The 22,722-nt window shown below is 42.4% G+C and overlaps 1 protein-coding gene, 1 non-coding gene and 1 pseudogene across 2 annotated transcripts; 2 read left to right on the forward strand and 1 right to left on the reverse strand.

Annotated features, from left to right (window-relative positions):
* Positions 1-642: 642 nt before the first annotated feature.
* Positions 643-22,705, forward strand: SEC24C (SEC24 homolog C, COPII component). Its single transcript, XM_039872115.1, is given in 23 exon segments — positions 643-817; positions 2,709-2,844; positions 11,173-11,348; positions 11,562-11,927; positions 12,247-12,383; positions 14,991-15,102; positions 15,328-15,455; positions 16,610-16,748; positions 16,959-17,074; positions 17,252-17,376; positions 17,516-17,707; positions 17,906-17,999; positions 18,215-18,331; positions 18,682-18,852; positions 19,361-19,457; positions 19,560-19,705; positions 19,925-19,940; positions 19,943-20,062; positions 20,206-20,324; positions 20,421-20,600; positions 20,828-21,019; positions 21,242-21,331; positions 21,481-22,705. Coding segments are annotated over 23 exon segments (3,285 nt in total). The 3' UTR covers positions 21,622-22,705.
* Positions 5,928-6,046, forward strand: LOC120610097 (5S ribosomal RNA). The gene has a single exon (XR_005654871.1). It is a non-coding gene; the product is annotated as a 5S ribosomal RNA (ribosomal RNA).
* Positions 9,675-9,793, reverse strand: LOC120609871 (uncharacterized; annotated as a pseudogene).
* Positions 22,706-22,722: the final 17 nt, after the last annotated feature.

Consider the following 22,722-nt stretch of genomic DNA (forward strand, 5'->3'; position numbering starts at 1 on the left):
TTCTAAGGTCTATACAGTCTTTTGGTGGGAAAGCTGGAGATAGAATAGCATTTTGATTACTGCAGTTTAGCCAAAGAATGTCATTTCTCTAACAGTTACTCTAAAATTTGTCTTTTGAGGGGGAGGGAATTTACCTGATCTGTTTTAGACATGTAGCCTGAGTGATTAAAAATGGCTAGCACACTAGAGGGTATTCAGTGTTTATTGAATGAATGGATGCTAGAGTGAATGAATGGAAAGCGGGAACATCATTTCCTTTACCTTTAATATCACAGTAGTTCATCAGTGGCAAGACTCTTTGTGTGTCATTCCATTCCACTGGGGAGTGGAGGCTGCTGTTCATTCCAGTGGGCCTATCAGAATTTGAAATTTATACCCTCTTGGCAATAACAAAGCATGGGGTTCACAGTAACAAAGTCCTTACTCTGAGGATGTAATCTGGCTACTGGCTGGGGCAGAAAATTACAAAGATCCTGTGGTAGTGTGGGAATGATTAGGCTGATCACCGCCTGATAAGGTCAGTTCTTTTTTATCTCTACTTCCTACCCTGAATAGTTGTTCTTTCTTTAGAAAGTTGATTTTGACTAATTTCTTTCTTCTTTCTCATCTAATAGGTGAGACAAAGTCAGGGATGCTCTCATAATGAATGTCAACCAGTCAGCTCCACCTGTGCCGCCATATGGGCAGCCACAGCCTGTCTACGCAGGGTATCATCATCAATCCAGCTATGGTGGGCAACCGGGATCCACAGCCCCTCCCACCCCTTATGGAGCCTACAATGGGCCAGTACCAGGCTATCAGCAAACACCTCCCCCAGGTATGTTTCCAAATTTCCTTTGAGCAAAAGAGGGTAATCAGTGGTTGGATTGTATTGCCCTACCTAGGTTGCCTAGAGAGTTGGAGTGTTTGGGATTGGAGAACATGAATCTGGCTCTTGGTCACTGAGAGCTCTGTGGGCAGTCTGCCCCTCCTTGTTTTTATGTAAGGTGACTATATTTCTGCCTTAAGACATCTAGTAGTAGCACATCTTCCATGTTCAATGGCAGTTTATTTCCTGTGGGTGTCACCCTGTGTAGCCTTATCTGGAAGCATTGTTCAGAGATGGATGGAAGGGTTGTGGTCACAGGTCCTACAGAGCCTCTGACCAGGATTGAATATTTCCTGTTGACCGAACGTCTACCTGAAATTACTTGTTCTTCATGTATATTGATAATGCCTCTTATTAGACTAATGGTTTTATCCATAAATGACTCTGGGACTTAGGAGAGCTAGTTCATCAATGAAAAGTATTGTGTTTGTGTGCCTAATTTTTGGTGCTCTCTTATCTTTCTACTGATATCATTCTTCTCCCTTTGCTTGTGTTTCCTTTGCCTCTTAGAGGCTCTGTAATACCAAGGCAATAAGAGAAGACTTAATCTGGTGCTGCCTCAAGAAGAGCAGCTGGTATTCTACAGACTATCCACAAGGACTTTTTAGAAAATGGTTAGCAGTCGATCTTTGGTTAGACAACCTGAGGACTTAGGGTATGCCAGATGCTTTATGCTTTTTAAGAGAGTAAATTCTATGAAGGGATATGGGAAAAAGAAGGCACCAAGGAGGCATAGGTGAGATTTAGGGAATGAAGCATTATCAATTTAATTATAACTTTGAAACAAAATTCATGGAGGGGTGAGATTAGGTTTCAGGTCTCTGGAAGAGATTTACTCTGGGTTGGGACTTTGGCTGGACAGAGTCCACCTCTGATCTGTCAAGTCCTGGCTTATCAAAATGGAGTTTGGCATTGCCTCAAGAGGAAGCTTTGTTATTGAGAGGAAAACAAATCTGGTTCTATGATGGCTAGTGAGTAGGTTCAGATTAATCATGTTTCTATAGGCAGGTTCTGTAGTGTCTAATCTCTACTGAGGGCAGAGCAAAAGAAAACAAATGTTTGAACAGGAGTAAGCAACATTTCCAAAGTGATGTGCCAAGTAACTAATTGCTTTTTTCCTACACTTCATATGGTAAGGATGGCTGGGTATAGCAGAAGTAGCTTTGATGGCCACTCTGATGGAGTTCAGCTTTTGTGAAGACGTAGGTGGCAACACTAATGGGAAGGCAGGCCAACTGTCCTGACTGAACTGTTGGGTGAAACAAAGTCTCCTACCTATGGGAACACTCCTGAGCCATGTGCTTTTGGGAGAGTCACCACTTAGAAGTGAATGAAAAGAAGATAGTTAGGATAAGTAGAATATATGAAGAGAAGGTTGGCAGAATAGTATCCCCAAGAGGTGCCTTTCTTTACAACCTAGTGCAGTATGTTACTTGGTCTTCTGTGTCACCTTTCTCACATAAGCTCTAAGTTTCTAATTTCTGGACTAGGATCCTTTTCCTTAAAATAAATGACTTTGTCTAGCATAAGAACATTAGACTGTCTTGGATTGAGTGAGAGTGAATGGTGATCATAGAAAGGGCCTATGTTCTTGTGGTTCTGACTACAGCTTCACTCCGTAGTGTTCCTGTCTAGGAGAGTGGAGGCTCTCTGGCTGGGCATCAGTGTTCAGAATCTGCTGTAAGCAGATTTGCATGTTGGTGGTGTCCTTTTCATTACAAAGGTGTGGTATTGGGCCAATTAAGGTCTGAGCCTGTTGATTTCTTGCTTTACATTCCTTGCTTAGGGTAGGGGAGAAAGTTATTTCCCAATCACTTAGTTTTTTGTCCTTTACACTCAGGTGTGTCAAGAGCCCCACCTTCTTCAGGGGCACCTCCAGCCTCGACAGCACAAGCCCCTTGTGCCCAGGGTGCATATGGCCAGTTTGGCCAAGGAGATGTACAGAATGGGCCTAGCTCCACTATTCAGATGCAGAGGTATGTACTTGGGTCAACCTAAAATTGATCTGATGAAAACTGGAAGGATTAAGATTTGTATAAGGGCCCTATTCCTTATCTTTTTTTTCTTTCTCTTATATCCCCTTTTCTCTTCTCTCCATCTTTTTGTATCTTGTTTTCATTTTTCTAGGTTACAGGTGCTGCTAATGTCACTCTGGATTATTGACCTATCTTAGTACCTGGGTTCTTTTGCATATTCTTTTTCTTTCTGTGAACTTGTTTTTTTCCTTAACTGGACATACATCTTCAATAATTATTTTAATCCTACTGAGCCTACCCTAAGCGGGTAATGGCAAGAAGAGATTTCAGAATTATTTATCTCCTTTGACTTCCCTTTTTCTCTAGATTGGGCACTTAGTAGGATTTATTGGTTAAGTTTGGGTGTGACCAGTTATAAAAGGAAAGATGCTCGCATTGATGATGAAAACTTTGGTGGTGTGTGATCCAATAAACCCCTGTCTTTGAATAGAAGTCCATTAAAGGAGAGCAGTAATCTCTGTTAGAGTGTTGTTTGTTTTTGATAAGCAGTGAATAAAATATAACTGTGTTTAGGGTGTGTGGTAATGGAAGAGTAACTTTCTGACTTTTTTTGGGTGGGGTGTTCAGAGCGTACATTTTTAACATTGAATATAAGCCTGGAAAAGAGCTTGAGAAGCTCTCCCTAACCCTGTGTGTGGGAATACTCTGAGAAGCAGTAGAGAAAATTCATTCATTCATTCATTCATCCACTCAAAAAATATTTATTTTGTACTATTATGTGTCAGACATTATTCTGGAGGTTGGAGATGAAGCATTAAATAAACAGACCAAGTCTCTGCCCCTATGAAGCTTATAATCTAATGGAGTACACAGAAAATAACAAGTAGATAAATATAAATAAAAAATAAAACAGAATAAGGATATAGGGAATGACTGGTGAGGAGATAGGGAGCCGTTTTAAATATATTGGTCAAGGAAAGCATCTTTGAAGTGATATTTGAAACCTCAGTGAATTGATGAAGGGAGCAATCCAAAGATCTAGGGGAAGAGTGTCTTAGAGGGCACAAGTGCAAAGGTCCTGATGGAGAAATTAATTTGGTGGATGTGAGGAAGAGCAGGAAGACCAGAATGACTAGCAGAGTGGAGAGTGAGGAGATAAAGTAGAAACATAGGCAGGAGCCATATCATGCAGTGCTTTGTAGGCCATAGTAAGAAGTTTAAATTTGATTTTTGTTGCAGCGAGATGCCTTTGGAGGTTTTAAGCTGGGGAGTAATGTTCTCATTTATTAGTTTATTTATGCAATGAATATTTTCATTGTAATATGAAACACATACAAAAAAACATACAAGACAAATGTATAGCTTACTAAATTATTATAGAGTGACCCCCCTTGTAACTACAACCCAGATCAAGGAGTAGAACTCTGCTAAACATCCCAAAAGCCCCTTGCATGTGCCCCAGTTCAGTCACAACTCTCTGCCTCCTCCCATAATAACCATTATCCAAACTTTTATAGTAATCATTATTTTTGTGTTTTTCCCCCCTCTTTAACTCCACCCCCACTTCCACCCCTGACCTATGGATGTTGCTGTTTCCCCTAAAGAACTGGATCTCTGAAGGTGGGGTGTCTCCTCCCACATGCTCGGGGCGTGCACCTGGGGCCTGGCGCACCTGGAGTGTGGTCCGTGGTTCTACCTGGGGCGTGAACCCAGGACCTTCTGCGTGTAAAGAAGACGTGCTAACCACTACACTGTGGAGCCACCCCTTTTTCTATGTTTTTAAAAATAGTTTACACTTAAAGGTGTGTCCCTAGACACCACAGTTTAGTTTTGCCTATTGAAAAAAAAACTTGATGTGTATTTTAAGTCTATAGGTTCCCTCTCTTTCTTTTTCTTAATATTTATCATTGAAGAACCCAAGTCAGTTGACCTGTAGAATTTCCCACAGTCTAGATTCTCCTGGTTATATATTCATGTTACAGTTTAATGTGTTCCTCTTTTCTCTGTATTTCCTGAAAATTAGTTACTGGATCTGGAGACTGGATTCAGGTTTGATCCCTTTGGGTAGTGTGGGGTAAGACCATAGGAGGCACATAATATCTTGCGCTCTCTGTTTTTGATGTCAGCAGTTGTTGATGCCTAATGCATATATATATATATTAATTTGTTGAGTCTACAATATGGTGATCTCTGATTCTTTTTTTTTTTTTTTTTTCATTTATTCCTTTGAATACCATTTTTGATAGTTCTCGTCATCTGTTATTTGGTTACCAGTTGTGCAATTAGTGTAAGATAAATGCTTGATTCTCTACTTTTATTTACTAGTTTACAAGGGAATGAATTGGTCCTCTGATATCTACTGAAGGTGACCACTGCTTTTTAATATCATTATGAATTTATGGATTTAAAAATATTTGATGAGTTTCAATCCACTGTAATTATCATTAGTGAAGTTGAAAATGTCCCATCTTTGAACAATGGGAGCTTCTTTGTTGACTGAGTCTTTTTGACATGATCCTAGTAATCTTTAGGTCTTTTTAACATGATCCTAGTAATCTTTAGGTATGATAATATATTCAAGCTTATCTTATACATTTTATGCCCCAGACTAGGAATTAGCTATTTTTTTCCAAGAAATCCTTTATATTGTTGGTGAGAAATGATATTTTTTTACTAATCTGGACACTAGGATTGTTTATTGCTACCTGATTGGTCACTGTCTAGGCCTTTTCAGTGGATATAGCTGAGAAATACATATTTACATACATTAAATAGAAAATATCCCATTAGTTTAAATTTGTACTTCCAATTCAAATTCAAGACTACAAAGCCTTTACTTGACCTCTGTATTATATCTATAATTCTTTTCTTCCACACCAGCAATCTTGGTTCTTAAGGCCATGGGGATGATGGTATTAGAATATCGGAATATGCCACAATTTGTCATTTATTTTATCCCTTATTATATATAGTACTCACAGTACAACAATACTAACACTATCACAAATATGATTACTAAAAATATTACTTTAAAAAATTTCACATATACTCTCCCTAATTCTCTGATTTTTAAAAAATATCTTGTCTATGGCCATGCCACCCTGAACGTGCCCAATCTCGTCTGATCTTGGAAGCTAAGCAGGGTTAGGCCTGGTTAGTACTTGGATGGGAGACCACCTAGGAAGACCAGGTGCTGTAAGCATTAAAAAAAAATCTTATTTTAAGAAAGAAGTTACTTTGCTGGATTTAAGAATAGAGTTGCTTATGGATTGGGTTGAGGGAGTGTGGAGGTTAGGTGGTTGCAGTAGTTCAGGTAAGAGATAATCTTGGTTTGGTTTAGGATGGTAGTGGTAGAGGTGTGAGAAATAGTCAGATTTGGAATACATTTTGAAAGTAGAGTCAATAGGATTGGATATAAGTTAAGAGAAAGGAATTCTGGATGTCTCTTAATTTGTTGGCTTAAGAAACTGGGTGCTATTGACTGAGATGAGAAATATTTGAGAAGAAGCAGATTTTCAGGGCAAAAATGAAGAGTTTTATTTTGTATCTTACAGGTTTAAGAAAGCTGCCAGTAGAAAGACTTCCAGTGACAATGGCAGAGCGCATTTTGAAATATATAGAAATAAAAATAAAAAGCTACGAGCTACCAAATAGAGATGTTCAAGCGGGCAGTTATATATACAAATATGTAGCTGAAGAATGATGTCGGGACTGGAGATATAAGTTTGAGGGTCTTCAATATAGAATTATTATTTAAAGCCATGGGACTAGATAAAATCACTTAGAAAGTGAGCATTGATAGTAAAGAATAGAATTGAAGACTGAATGTTGGAGCTTAGCAACATTTAAAAGGAAATCAGAAGAGAAGCCATCAAAACACAATGAGAAAGAGCAGTAGTGAGGTGAGAGATGAGCCAGGAGAGTGTGGCATCCTGAAACTAGATGAAAGAATTTAAGGAAAGCAAGAGTAAGGAATCGGCTTTGTCATTTGCTGCTGAAAGGTAAGGTGTGGACTGAAAATTGTTGCGACTAATGACTGTTGGGTTTGGCAAGGTTCGGCATCACTGACAAATGTAGTTTCAGTGAAGACAACTGTTTAGTTGGAATGGGTCAAAGAGTTTCAGCTGAGTAGTAGATTAATATAACCCAAAAACCCTTTTGCAATGAACATCTAGAAAGAAGAGAGGAAATAGAAAGAAAAAAATTTCCCAAGTGTGTAATCAAGCTTAAAAGAAAGAAAGTGAACCTTCAAGTGCTAGAGACGAAAAGGGAACCGAAAATGAGAGTGGTAAGCTGACACTGTGACTGCATGTGGAGAAGGGTAGGAATTATCATTTTGAGAATCTGGGGACTTAAGTTTAAGCAGGTACTGGGGATAGGGATGAATCTTTGGGCTTTTCTGAGCTGAGGTTTGGCATGGAGACCTTGTTTATGAAGTCTGGACCTAGGCTGCACCTTTAGTGAACAGATAGACTGGAAAAAAAAAGTCTGCACACTGGCAGAGGTAGATAATAAGGAATCCTGTTTTTCCTGGGCTGGCTGTGGATAAGTGGAAAAAAAAAAAAAGGTCTTGGGACTGCAAATGGATGCAAGGGATCTTTTTGGAAAGATGAAAATGTGCTAAAGTTGGATTCTAGTGATGGTTGCACAACTATAAATTACTAAAAATTGTCGAATTATACACTTAGAGGAAGTGAATTTGATGATATGAAAATTATATCTCAAAGCTTTTTAAAAAAATTTGATCTTGGGTGGTAATATCATTGGAATATCTTCCAGAAGCAAATATGCAATAACCATACTCCCTCAATCCTGTCCATTAGAGATTCTCAGAAGAAAAACAATATTGATTAGAATAAATAGAGACTATTAGAGGAGAGCAGATAGTAGAATAGTACCTTGAAAGCATTAGAGAATATAAGTGTCAAAGTAGAATTATGTACCTAGCTAAAAGAGAGAGCAAATAAAGACATTTTCAGACGAAGACTGAGAGTTTACCATGTATAGGCCCTGGTTGAGAAAACTAAGGGATAGAAAGAAAGAGCTTTAGATAGAGAAATAGTAAAGAAGTAGAGACAGAGTGTGGACCAATTCTTTTGTAATGTTTGGCTAAAAAGGGCAAAAGCTTGAGGGGAATGTGAAGTTTTAGGGCAATTTTATTTGATTGGATTTTTTTAAAAAACTTCATTGAAGTTTAATTCACATATCATGTGAATTTAAAGTGTACAATTCAGTGGTTTTTAATGCATTCATAGATATATGCAACCATTACCACCATCAATTTTAGAACATTTTGTCACATCAAGAAGAAACACCATATCCTTTAGCTAAGTAGCTACCCTTATGTAGCTATTCCTTCAATCCTCTACTTCCCTAGCCCTAAGCAACCACTAATCTATTTTCTGTCTCTATAGATTTCCCTATTCTGGACTTTCATACTAGTGGAATCACATACCATGTGTTATTTTGTAACTGACTTGTTTCACTTAGCATAATGTTTTCAATGTTTATATTGTAGCATGTCAGTATTTCTTTACTTTTTATGGCCAAGTAATATTTCATTTATGGATATGTTACCACATTTTGTTTATGCATTTATCCAATGATGGACATTTGGGTTATTTCCACCATAGTTGGTCTTGGAAGCTAAGCAGGGTCGGGCTTGGTTAGTACTTGGATGGGAGACCACCTAGGAAGACCAGGTGCTGTAGGCATAAAAAAAAAAAAAAAAAGGGATTGTAAGCTGACAAGGTCCTTGCAATCTGTAAGGTCAACAAGGTTTGGTTCGCCTAAAAAAATTTTTTAAAAAATGTCATGGGGAATAAAGTACAGCATACGGAATAGTCAATAATATGTAATAACTACGTGTGATATCAGGTAAGTACTAGACTTATTGGGGATCACTTTGTAAGATATATAAAGATCTGATTATTATATTGTACACCTGAAATTAATTTATTGTATGGCAACTGTAACTGAAAAACAAATTTTTTAAAAAGCTGTTAACCTCATAAGTAATGAAAAAACAAATTAAAAACCACAACAAGATTCTCCTATGTATCAAATTGGCAAAATTAAAAACTCTGACAATACTAAATACTGCTGAGGATATGGAGTAACAGGAACTCTTATTCACTGGTGGTCAGATGCAAGTTAGTATAACTACTTTGGGAAAATAATTTGGAATTGTATGTTATAATTGAATCCAGTAATTTCACTCATAGATATATGCCTTAGAAAAACTCATGTATATATAAACAAGTTAAATGTATGTGTGTTAATAGCAACATTGTTTTTAAAATCCAAAAATCAGAAAAACCCAAATATCTACATTAAAATGCTTAAGTAAATCATAGCATGTTTATTTAGTGGAATAATATTTAGTGATGAAAGGAAATGCTATGTGCAACAGAATAGATGAATTTCATAAACATATGTTTGAACAAAAGAAGCAAAATCCAAAGAGAATGTATGATGAGATGGTTTACAAAAGTTTAAAAACTGACAAAACTAAACCATATTGTTTTAAAGACAAGAGAGTGATCATTAGGAAGTTAGGAAAGTAGTTACCTCAGGGAGAAGGAAGAAGGTTGTATAGAGGAGTGGCACACAGGGCTTTGGAGTGCTAGTTTATTCTATTTCTTGATTTGGTTTTGGTTACATAGGTATTTATATTATAATTATTCAACAGTACATATATATTTTATGTATTTTTTCTATATGTTATATTTCACAATTTAATTAATTTTTTTTAGGCGAGGCAACCCTTGGTTGACCTTACAGATTGCAAGGACCGTGTCAGCTTACAATCCCTTATTTTTTATTTATTATGCCTATAGCACCTGGTCTTCCTAGGTGGTCTCCCATCCAAGTACTAACCAGGCCCGACCCTGCTTAGCTTCTGAGATCAGATGGGTTCGGGCTTGTTGAGGGTAGCATGGCCGTAGACTATTTCACAATTTTAAAGTAAAGTACATTGGACTAAGAATCAGGTCTGGGCTCTATTTCTAGGTTGGTCTACCACTTATACTCTTAAATGTCTTAGTTTTTATCCACTCTGTCTTCCTTATTATTTTGCTGTGAAGATTTCTTTAAAGTACTTAGAGATGTTTTATAAGTTGTAAAGCTATATACAGATACATATACAGATGGTGGTTTATTGTTAGTAGGGCATGTGACAATATCATTGGATAGTTGATCGTATTACCCATATTAATGGAGTAAAACCGTGGAATATAATTATTCTATCAAGGATTTATAAGCATCTGCCATGGGGCCAACAGTATGTTTGGTGCTGTGGAACACAAAAACTGCAAACCCCAACAAAGAGCTTAGGGAGCTAAGGTTCACTAGCCCAACACTCAGAAAATACAAGTTGAATGAATGAATGAAAAATGTTAAACTACAGAACTAATAGAAGCTGACCAAATATAATAAAGTACCAGTTATTCAGTAGAGACAAAATAAACGGGAAGGATATGTCAGAATTTCAGTGTAACAAACTATTGTTGCGAAGAATTTGATTCATTTTTGAAATCCCAGAAAGAGCTTGTTATATATAGTAATCAATGTCATAGATTTCTGCAGTAATATCACTGTAAAACACCAATTCAGTTGCTAGTTGGTATGCAGTGGTATTGGAATGATTTTGTATTTATATTTTAATGTAGCATCTGATACCATGGGACTGTCCAAAATAGCTAATGTAACCAAGTAATGAGGCTTTGCTAGTTAGACTCAGCTAGAAGGCTACCTGGTTTATGTCCTGTTTCTCTAGTCCTTTTTTGGTAGAGTTAGCATCATCTTTCTGATTAGTACAGAATGCTAAACTTAGCTGACCTGCTCCTCTTATCTTACAGATCTGATACCTTTCCCAGGATAAATTAATAAGTATTTCGGTTTAAAAATGAAACAGTCAAACCACATTTGTTTGATCCTACATTTATTAGGTGCCTATTGTGTTAATGCTTCTGTGCACCTTCCCTTTCATTTCCTTCAGGGCTTCTGATTATAAAACTGAGGTGATTTGTCAACAAAGGATTGAGGCAGAGGAGGTGGTAATCTAAATAGCAGAGTAAATAATATTTGATCTGAGGGTGCTTGGTTTGTGGAGTGAACCACAAACGAGATTTGTCATGAATAATCACAGTGTAGATCATCAGGAATGTAATTTATCTGCAAATATACAAAAATATGAAGCCGAAAAAGAGCCCAGGATGAGAATAAGATACTGTAAAACAATATAGTTTCCTGTATGATACAGAGTTCTTGTTAACTTTGAAGGGTGTCCCAGCCCGCTAGTCATTACTGCCTTTCTTCTCTTCACAGGCTCCCTGGGTCTCAGCCATTTGGGTCAGCCCCATTGGCCCCTGTGGTCAGCCAGCCAACTGTGCTTCAGCCCTATGGCCCTCCCCCTACAAGTGCACAGGTGACTGCCCAGCTGGCTGGAATGCAGATCAGTGGCGCTGTGGCCCCAGCCCCTCCCCCTTCAGGGCTGGGCTATGGTGAGTAGCTGTGACCACAGGAATGTTACTGTTTCCATTTTTTTTAGAAGCATCAGGCTGTGAGGGTATACCTCAGTCCCTTTTATTTTTTGTGCCTCTGAGCCATAGCAGATGGGACAGTCATTCCTGCCTCTCTTATGTGGAAAGGGAAGTGATTTGCTGAACAAGGAGGCAGAATATTGGGATTCTGACTCTACCTCTTCTACTTCTCAGGACCACCAACGTCACTGGCCTCAGGAAGTTTCCCCAACTCTGGTCTGTATGGCTCCTATCCTCAGGGCCAGGCTGCTCCCCTTAGCCAGGCCCAGGGTCATTCTGGGGCCCAGCCTCCCCAACGATCTGCCCCACTACAGGCTTCCAGCTTCACCCCCCCAGCTTCCGGGGGTCCTCGGATGCCTTCGATGACTGGTCCACTACTGCTTGGACAGGGTTTTGGGGGACCCCCAGTGAACCAGCCCAACCATGTATCCTCACCTCCTCCTCAAGCCCTGCATCCTGGCACCCAAATGACTGGGCCCCCAGGACCACCGCCACCTATGCACTCCTCCCAGCAGCCAGGCTATCAGCTGCAACAAAATGGTGAGTTTTCCCCAAGGCCTATCTAGGAGCCAAAGACTTCAGCTATTCAGATGTTTTTTTGTTGTTTTGGTTTTTTTTGCTTATGGTATTGCTTGCTAAGTGGTGAACTAGATGGAGAGCTTCGGAGTATTATTACTAGGATGTAGGGTTTGTAAGACATTCTTTATTCCCATAGTTCAGGTAGTGTTGTCTTTCTTTGAGTAGTCATTACCCTGCCTCGTAATCCTACATTTATAGGAGTCTAGTCATTTCTCTGAGGCCATAAGAAGAAATAGGGAAGGCATTTTGAGTTCATCAACCTTGTGTCCTTGTCTCTCAGGTTCCTTTGGACCAGCCCGGGGCCCTCAGCCCAATTATGGAAGTCCCTACCCAGTAGCACCTACTTTTGGCAGTCAGCCTGGGCCTCCTCAACCACTGCCTCCTAAGCGCCTGGATCCTGATGCCATCCCGAGCCCTGTAAGTAGATACTTATATGGTCTTGGGGAAGGAGTTTGTGACTGCCAAATAAGTGAATCAGCCTAGATGAGATGTTTGCTTAGCATTTTCTGATGTTCCCTTTTCATTCATCTTATAGGTGTAGAACCTAAATGTAATTTTTGACTATTTGAACTGGAACTTGAGGCTCCAGAAGTCTTTTGGGGCACTTTCACTCCATAGCTGGGCAGGAAAGAAAAGGAAGCCAAGAGTGATCAGCAATGTCAGTAGAGCTCTGGGTTGAGTGCTGCATTTTGTCAACTATTGGGCATAGCATGGTAACCTCAGCCCTTCTGTGGAGTAGTGGCTAGGTCCAGGTCTTATCCTCTTAGATCTAGTAGGACAGCAGTTGTCTTAATGGGTGAGCTGGTGGGAATTCTCTGGTGTTAGGTGTTAAGAGAAGGAAAGCCTCACCGGTTTCTCTCTGCCCCTACTTGGACAGTGTTTTAGGAAGAAGTCTTTAGTACTTTTGTTTGCTAGGCTCCCACTGTGTGGATGGGGAAGAGTGATCTACAGCTTGAAAGGGCAGTTTGGGGAAGCTGCTTCTCCCAGGAAGAGGGTGAATCTCACCCTTAGAGACATTAGACTCCTCAGGCTTTCCTTCTTATACTTGGAATAGAGGCTGGGACTGCACTCCCAACTGAGGGCCACTCTATAGTGCCGTCTGCAACATTTGCTTTGTCAGTTATCTCACCACGCTTAGCCATTGTCATATTTCATTCTGTTCTCTTCCCTATTCCTTTGGGTAACTACCAGGGTGAGGGACTTTGTTGGCTAAGGGGGACCTGAAAGGATTAAGCAGCCCCTCCTTCCTTTCCCCTCCTTCAGTGAGGAGAGTCTGGTTGGATGTGAGGGGAGGCTTCTTTCAGCATAAGCATAGTTCTTAGATGGGAGGAGTGACCTTTAAGAGGGTACAGCCCTCTTCCTTAAGAATTCTCCCATTCAGCCCCTCCCTGTATAACCCCTGCTTGCTTTCTATATGCCCCTCTCCTTATTTTTCTATATTGTAGTCTGAGCCATAAAGGCCTCTATGTTGGGCCAGAAAGATTTAGAATTTTTGATCTAGAAGGAGCCTGATTTCAGCAGTATGAGCTGGGCTCCAGCTGTTCATGTCTAACTCATCAGGGTTGAGAGTAGTAACATCTGCTTCTTGTTCTTTTGTCTCCCTCCTTGTATTCCCCTGCTGCCTTTATTATTAAAACACTAAAAGCAACTCAATGAGCTGCCTCCTCAGCAGAAAACCAGGCACAGAATAGACCCTGATGCCATTCCTAGTCCAGTAAGTGCAGAGGGTGGGTGTGTGTGTGTGTGTGTGTCATCCACATGTTAGTGCCATCCCTGTGTCATCCCCATGCATGCCTGTGACCTCGTCTTTACCTCATCCACCATGTACATCCTTCTCCATCTTTTTCCCTTAGTCCTTCTAGACCTCACTTTTATAAACTAGAAGGATGTGCATGCCTCAAGTCATCATGTAACGAAGAAGTAGCAAGCTGTCAGCAATGCCTTAAGTGTGGGGTGGTAGTAGAAGGTCAGGCCCTAAGGGTGGGGTCAGGTGGCATGTTAAGCCTTAGCATTAGTCCTGCTGACTCCTCCAGGAGCCTGCATGTGACATTTGATGGAACAGGACAAAGGTGAGTGATAGATCTCTCCCTTTTGGTTTGATTTGTCTATGGCTTATTGTGCAGAAACATTTGGGTAGGTGGCTGTGAATGTACAGATTTGGGGTACTGACATTTCTTACAGGGGAAGGGACTACTGGTTTGGGATAGTGTGGGCCACTTCTCATCTGGAGGGTCTATTTGACTCTGATATATTTCTAAGCTTCAACTCCTGCTTTGGGATATGGAGTCTTATTCTCTATTTTTTCTGGTTTTACCAAACTCATCTTGAAGTAACTGCCCAAAAGTCATCAGCCTGCACAAAGATTTGATTACCAGCTTTGCAAAATCATTTTTTTTCCCTTTGTTGGCTTGTCAAAATATGGGGGACTGAGGATTGGGCTATAAGGATTAGATACTTAACCTCTTCTCCCATTTTTATACACTGATGCTTACCTGAAAATAAGGCAGCATCTGCTTCCTCACTTTACTTGATCATTTCTGGCAGTTTAATCCTCTCCTCACCCTGTCTGTTCTACTTTCATTGAGTATAGAGTCATTCCAGGTAGATTCATTTTTACATGGTTATTGTTGTCTGTTTTCCTATTCTGACTCAGAATGTGTCTTGTGGGGAGAGGGTATGGGGTAGGCTTGTTGGGGGAGGGAAGTAGAATCTGATCAGGTTTGAAGATTTCTGATTAGAGGTGGAACTGTCCTGGAGCTGGGGGGGTTGACTGGGAGTCTGGGCAATTCATAAAGAAGCCCATTTTTGGTGTTGCCTGCCTAGCATTTTGCTGCTGATTATAGAGCAGAAGATTGGCATTATAGCATTCTACATGATCTCCAGAAGAAGAACAGGCCTGGTGCATGAGTTGTTCCTTGGCAAATTATTAGTTTCTGTGCTGCAGCTTCAGCCTTTCTTTCTCCTGGCTGAGACTTGGTACTATCTTTTCTTCTGTCATCTCACTCAGTTCACTTTTCCCTACAGATTCAGGTTATTGAGGATGACAGGAACAACCGGGGTTCAGAGCCATTTGTTACTGGAGTACGGGGCCAGGTGCCACCCTTAGTCACCACCAACTTCGTGGTGAAAGATCAAGGTGAGAAGGGCATTAACTCTTCCTTGTAGGGGCTTTTACTCTAAGATTATCAACTTATGGATGGGGCTTTTGTCAGTCTTTAATCAGAGACCAGCCCCTCATTGGTCTTTAGGGGAAAAAAAGCCACTGTTAGCTCTAGCATTTGTGGGGGTGATGGGGTGGATCAGCAATGGTTGTGTGGAGGGATTCTGTGTTCCAACTCAGGTTTTCTACCTCCTCTTTTAGGGAATGCAAGTCCCCGATACATCCGATGCACATCCTATAATATCCCTTGTACATCTGACATGGCTAAGCAGGCTCAGGTGCCCCTGGCAGCTGTCATCAAGCCACTGGCAAGGCTGCCCCCAAAAGAGGTAAGACAGAGAAGGGACTAGCGTATAATGAAAGGGAGAGAGGGGGAATAAGACTTCTTCCTAAATGTGATTCTGGCAGTCACAATGGAAGGAGTCTTGGTTGGATAGGAGGGGACAGTATCTTCAGTAGCCTTCTATCTCAGGGCCCATGCCTAAAGGAGGTGGTAGGGATGAGAACAAAAGCCCAAGAAATTGCTGGATTTGGGGGCAGGTTCCAAAGGGGAAACAAACAATATAAAAAGAGGCAGGGCCAACTAGTAGGAGAGGAGACAGCTAGATTGAGGAGACAGGTGGATCTGGGAACCTCTCGTAGTATGATCATTTCCTAATGATTAGAAGCACATCATTCTGTTTTTTCTTGTATGCTATCCTATCATTCCAGGTAGGTTAGGGATGTTAGGACAGCATATATATATCATATATATATGATAGATTAGCATCCAGTAGTCCTCTTTCCTGGCTTGGGCCCTAATCTGAAATCAGCATAAAAAGATAGCTTGGCAGCTGCTAGGATACCCTCATGTTCATGCCTAGCTTATCAAACTTCGGGTGGATTTTTCTATAACTGGAACCTCCAGGCTCACTTTACATCCAGCTTCTCTGTCTTGCTCTGTTTTTCTCTTTCTCTTCCTGGGTCTCAGTGGGGATGCTTGGATACTTGGCTACTGGTCTCATCTGTAGTGTGACATCTGCCTAGGGCATCAGTAGGTGTCACAGAAACCCAGGGATGGGGAGGACAAGTGTCATAGATATTTGGTTGGGGAAGGAAGCAGGAGTCAAGATCCCTAGGGCAAGAGTGAAGGAGATTGAAGATAGGACCAGAAATGAGAATCCTAGGTAATTTTGGGCTTTTTCTTCTTATGTCCATGGCAGCTCTGCCTTGGTAGGGCCAGTTTCAGACTATTTTCTTTCCAGAAGAAGTGAAATTCTGGAGATGGAGAGTAAGGAAAGGGAACTATGGAATTTAGACTTTTAGGGACATTCCTGTGACCAATATTCTCATCATCTGTCTTCATTCCCCTTCACTGGATTCCCTTCCCAGGCAAAATATCTGAGCCACAGCTTCTCCCTCCAGGTTGTTCCTCCTCATCTATTGCTACATCTTAACCCACTGTATCTTCCTTCTGTCTGAGTCCCTCCCCTTTGCTCCTTAGGCTTCACCGTATGTTGTCGACCATGGGGAATCTGGTCCTTTGCGCTGCAATCGCTGCAAAGCATACATGTGCCCTTACATGCAGTTCGTTGAGGGAGGGAGGCGCTTCCAGTGCTGCTTTTGCAGCTGTATCAATGATGGTATGTTCACAGTGGCTGGTACTGGGGGGAAGATCTGGACTGCCTCTTCAGTATTCTCTTTCTAGTTAGATAGACGAGGGTCCATTATCTAGGAACTGGGAAGTAGGGCACATATGGGGATATGGGGCAGTGAAGTGAGTTCAGCCAGGGCCAGACTTAACTAAGATTGAGAGTGGACCTTTGAGTAACACTCTGCCATACTCCCCACAGTTCCCCCCCAGTATTTTCAACATCTGGATCATACCGGCAAACGTGTGGATGCTTATGACCGTCCTGAGCTATCTCTGGGCTCTTATGAATTCTTGGCCACTGTAGATTACTGCAAGGTGAGGGAAGGTAGCATGGGGAGGAGCGGTGGGTGGAGGACAATGAGACAGCTAAGAATTGCTGTGATCATTTCCCTCACCCCTTTGTTATCCTGTTTGATGTTGGCTTTTCTCTAGTCAACTAGCTTGCTTACCAACACCGCACCCTCCCCCTCCCCACATTTCCTTCCTTTGCAGAACAATAAGTTCCCCAGCCCTCCTGCCTTCATCTTCATGATTGACGTTTCCTACAATGCCATCAGGAGTGGTCTTGTCGGGCTCCTCTGTGAGGAACTCAAGTCACTGTTAGACTTTCTGCCTAGGTAAGAGGAGCTGAGGTGCTTCTTTTGCTTGCTGGGGGTGGTGCTAGTATCTGGGTTGATTCCTCAGATGGAGCCTGATGTCATGGAGCTGGGCGGTGGAGAAGGTGGCAGGTTTGGGTAACAATGTCACATTCTACAGGGAAGGCGGAGCAGAAGAGTCAGCAATCCGCGTTGGCTTTGTCACCTATAATAAGGTGCTCCACTTCTACAATGTGAAGAGCTCATTGGCCCAGCCACAGATGATGGTTGTATCTGATGTGGCTGACATGTTTGTGCCACTGCTGGATGGCTTCTTGGTCAATGTTAATGAGTCTCGGGCAGTCATCACCAGGTAAGAGCCAGATTTGGGGGTAAAGTGGGGTGGGCACAACCACACAAAGCCAGAGTGTTGAGCAGAGGGCTCAGCAGTTGGACAGGGGCTGTGCCTCAGGAGTTTTCAGAGTCTGGGGGCCAGATGACTCTTCATGGAATTGAGGACTCTGGAATCTGGATAGCAATTTTGATTGCTTCCCATCACCTATCTCTTCAGCTTACTGGATCAGATTCCAGAAATGTTTGCAGACACAAGAGAGACAGAGACAGTATTTGCCCCAGTTATCCAGGCTGGGATGGAGGCACTGAAGGTAAGGCTAGAGTCCCCAGCAACGTCCTCTGCCTCACTTTCCTCTGACCATCTTATCCCCTGGGATACAGCTCCTGTTTCTTCAGTGATTGATGACTCACTGGTGAGTCAGCCTGTCTGACATATTTGACACTGAATAAATGACAAGTTGCAGGGAGATGAATGAATAATGGATGAACAAAGGAAAGAATAAACAAGTAGTCCTCTCTTTCCTAGGCTGCTGAATGTTCAGGGAAGCTGTTTCTGTTCCATACCTCCCTGCCTATTGCAGAGGCCCCAGGGAAACTGAAGAACAGAGATGACAGGAAGTTGATTAACACAGACAAAGAGAAGGTATGGGATTGAGAGATAGAAGGAGGACTTTCCATTAGAGGGGAAGGTGGTGACTTTTCACAATGCAATACAGTACTCCTAATTTTCTTGAGGGGGACTGGGACTAGATACTCTACCTTTCACATGTCACATCTGTGATTGCCAACCCTCTCTGCCACTCCTTACCTCTCTATCCCATCTCATCCCAAAGCCTTTGGTAGATTTTTATTTTTAGAGAATGTTCTATTATTACAAACTCCTATGAGGTAGATCTGAAATCTTACATGTCTTTGAATATTCTATATTACATATACAGTTCTCAAGTAGGGTGGAGCTGAGATATTTGAATATTTTCTTCTTTTCCTCCCTAGACTCTGTTCCAGCCTCAGACAGGTACCTATCAGAGCCTGGCCAAAGAGTGTGTGGCCCAAGGTTGCTGTGTAGACCTCTTCCTCTTCCCTAACCAGTATGTGGATGTGGCCACGCTCTCAGTTGTACCCCAGCTCACTGGTGGCTCTGTCTACAAATATACTTGTTTTCAGGTATGGTATGGGACACTGGGGGGCAGGTGGAAGCAGGACTGGGAAAGTATGCTTACATGTGAAGTGGTTCTTTAGCTGCTGACGTATTAATAGGAATAGTGTTAGAGAAAAAGACCACATAGTATAAGGAAGAGAGCCATGAATGTAGTGGTTAGGAGCATGTGGCTTAGAATCAACCTGGGTTGATATTTTGACCCTACCACTTACTAGCTATATGACCCTGGGAAAATTACTTATTGTCTCTTTGTTTCTTCATCTGTAAAATGGGATTTTAATACTTATTAAAGTATTTGTCATCAGGATTAAGTAATTACATGTAAAGTATTTGGTGTGGTACCTAGCACGTAATAAGTGCTTAAAATCTATCATTACCATCATCATCATTATCATCATCTTCACTGTTATTATTACAGTTCAGCAGCTTGTAGAGTGGAGGGGGGTGCAATGGGATCTTATCTGCAGGATGATATGTAGTCAGTGATGTGACTCTGGGCTGGGGGTGCTGCAGGTAGAGAATGACCAGGAACGGTTCCTGAGTGACCTGCGTCGGGATGTACAGAAGGTTGTTGGCTTTGATGCTGTGATGCGGGTCCGGACGAGTACCGGTCAGTCCTGGTTGGAGAAAAGCAGGTGGGGGGCTAAATCTGGGAGGGAGGCAAGTGACACTTGTTATACCTTTAGCTCTGACCCTGTCCATGTGGCCTCAGGTATCCGTGCTGTAGATTTCTTTGGGGCTTTCTACATGAGCAACACAACAGATGTGGAGCTGGCTGGGCTGGATGGGGACAAGACGGTGACTGTGGAATTCAAGCATGACGATCGGCTCAGTGAAGAGAGTGGAGCCCTCCTGCAGGTGGCAGGCGGGAGGCAGGGGCTGGAGAGGAAGCATCATTTCACTGGATATAAATAGGCTGTAGGGAAGAGGATGAGGGGTGGGTAGAGAGGACTAGAAAAGGCTGGGGAAGGGATGGCTTATGTCTTTTATCTAGTTTAATAATATAGCAAAGGGGCAGTTTTTCAGAGGGCTTTGGTAAGGGAGAGGTGTGAGTTCCCCCTTTCTCCCTTCCCCTAGTGTGCCCTGCTCTATACAGCTGTGCAGGACAGCGACGGCTCCGCATCCACAACCTGGCCCTGAACTGCTGCACCCAACTGGCTGATCTGTACCGAAACTGTGAGACTGACACGCTCATCAACTACATGGCCAAGTTTGGTGAGGGTAGAGGCTGGGCAGGGTGAGGCTGGGGCTGGGAAAGGTGACAATCAACAATTCAGCATTCCTGGGTAAGTGTGGTTGGAAGGCACATGTGATGGGGTGGCTGACCAGTGACTGTGCTCTCTCTCTTTTCCATCCAGCATACCGGGGGGTCCTGAACAGCCCTGTGAAGACGGTTCGTGACACTCTTATCACTCAGTGTGCCCAGATCCTGGCCTGTTACAGAAAGAACTGTGCTAGCCCCTCCTCTGCAGGACAGGTGAGGCAAGCATGTTGGTGGAGTTGTTGGGATGAATTTTTGCCTTTAGAAGGGTTTTCTCATGATCATTGACTTTATCTTGGTAACACTCCTCAGTTGATCCTTCCTGAATGCATGAAGCTACTCCCAGTTTACCTGAACTGTGTATTGAAGAGTGATGTCCTGCAGCCCGGAGCTGAAGTTACTACAGATGACCGTGCCTACATCCGACAGCTGGTTACTTCCATGGACGTGGCTGAGACCAATGTCTTCTTCTATCCTCGGCTCCTACCACTGGTGTGACTGAGGGCTGGAGTATGAGACATTGCATGAGAAAGGGACATCATAGAAGGAGGAAGGGAAAGATTAATATTATCTGTGTCTGACACTAATGAATTTGTTTTTATGTGCATTATCGATGTAATTTTCACAGAAGAGTTACTTAGCTTTCTGAATTTGTATGTGGGGTGGGCAAACATGTCTTACGGTCCTTAGTAACATTTTCTTCCCTTCCTTCTGTTTAGACAAAGTCTCCCATTGAGAGTACCACTGAACCACTAGCAGTTCGAGCATCTGAAGAGCGTCTGAGCAACGGGGATATATATTTACTGGAGAATGGGCTCAATCTCTTCCTCTGGGTGGGAGCAAGTGTCCAACAGGGTGTTGTCCAGAGCCTCTTCAGCGTCTCCTCCTTCAGTCAGATCACCAGTGGCTTGGTGAGGGCAAGGCATCAAGGAGAATATGGGTGTGGGGACATACTTTGTGATATGGCAGGAACCAATAAAGTCAGTGTGCTAGTCTCCTTAAATAGCAGGGAACACTTGGGGGGGCAGGGAGGATGCTGTTTTTCCTCCCAGGCTTCTTTGTTTCATTTAATACTCTATCTTGATTGGACTCAGAGTACCTTACCATAAGGATAAATTAATTTTGTGTTCCAGAGTATTCTTCCAGTTCTGGATAATCCGCTGTCCAAGAAGGTGCAAGGCCTCATTGATAGCTTAAGGGCACAGAGATCACGGTACATGAAGGTAACACTGATATGAACCTTGGATTTCTTACCTTATAAAGTCCTCACCTGAAAGGGGGGCAGGATGTGAATAAGTGACTGGATAGTAGGATTTCTGGGCGTGATTAATTCCCATTGGCTCTGCCTCATGACCTTGTGTTCTGGCCATAGCTTATCGTGGTAAAACAGGAAGACAAACTGGAGATGCTGTTCAAGCACTTCCTGGTGGAAGACAAGAGCCTGAGCGGCGGAGCATCCTATGTGGACTTTCTCTGTCATATGCACAAGGAGATTCGGCAGCTACTGAGCTAGAATGAGTGGGTAAATGGCATAGGGTCCTAGACCAGCTTCCAGAAAGTACTCCAGGGTGGCAGAAAAACCAGGACAGTTCCATATCTTATAAGTCATGTAAGCTGACCTCAGTCTCTTTGGGGGGAGGGGGAGGTAAAGGAGACACCTTCTTTCTGGGCTCAAGTATCCTACCACTGTCATGTCCTGCTGATGGAAGGTGCCCCTATCCCCTCACTTTATCCTCCTTTTCCTGCTAATCCTGTCGTAATGAATGTAGTTTCTCAGTTCACTGTATATGATTCGGTATTGGGGGATTTGGGGGCACCCAGACCCTGGCAATATTATGTGTCCCTTTGGACCAACCTCCAAGAAGAGAGGGGCAGGCAGGAATGAATGGGATCCCAGGGTTACTATGGGGGGAGGGGCTAATTCAGCTCAGTGTCATCGACAACTTCCTATATTAGGGATAAAACATATAGGTGCACAAGAGCTGGGATATATACCATAGGAGATGGAGAGAAAAGTGGTCGGTCCTTCTTGGGCTTGGAAGTCAGTAGCCAAGTCAGAGTTAGAGGTTGGTTGATTAGCTTTCTCTTTCTGCTTCCACTGCTTTCTCTCTTCTGCAATGAATGGTGGATAGAGGCACATTGTCAGAGATGAATGAACCTCGGAAATGAGTTGCAAAGTAGATTAAGATCTGGGATAGGTACCTTTCCAGCTGGAGAGGCCTCGACACTGAATGGTTCTGTAGGGAGCCTGGTCATCAACTTGCAATACCTCACAGAGCCAGCCCACATCCCACTCTGAGCCCCCACTGGAAACACTAATTCTCCAAACTGGGGATTGTTGCGGAGAGAGGCAGAGACAGCCCGAGGTCTATTCTATCCTGCCGGGACACCACTCGAGCTTTGGTATTGACCGAGTGGCTGACAATTACCTTCCAACCCGAACTGGCTGGAGCAGGACAAGGGCTAGGGTTGATGGTGGCCAGGCTTGCCTGCTCCCAGCCTGGGACTCCCCTGCTCTGGACCTCTCATTTCTCTTCATTGGTTTATTTTTCAATGCATCTTTAATTTGTAAAGAAATAAAATAAATTAAGATGTAACCAGTAGACTCATTTTT

Source organism: Pteropus medius, unplaced genomic scaffold, assembly GCF_902729225.1.
Source record: "Pteropus medius unplaced genomic scaffold, Ma_sr-lr_union100, whole genome shotgun sequence".
Taxonomy (NCBI): Eukaryota; Metazoa; Chordata; class Mammalia; order Chiroptera; family Pteropodidae; genus Pteropus; species Pteropus medius.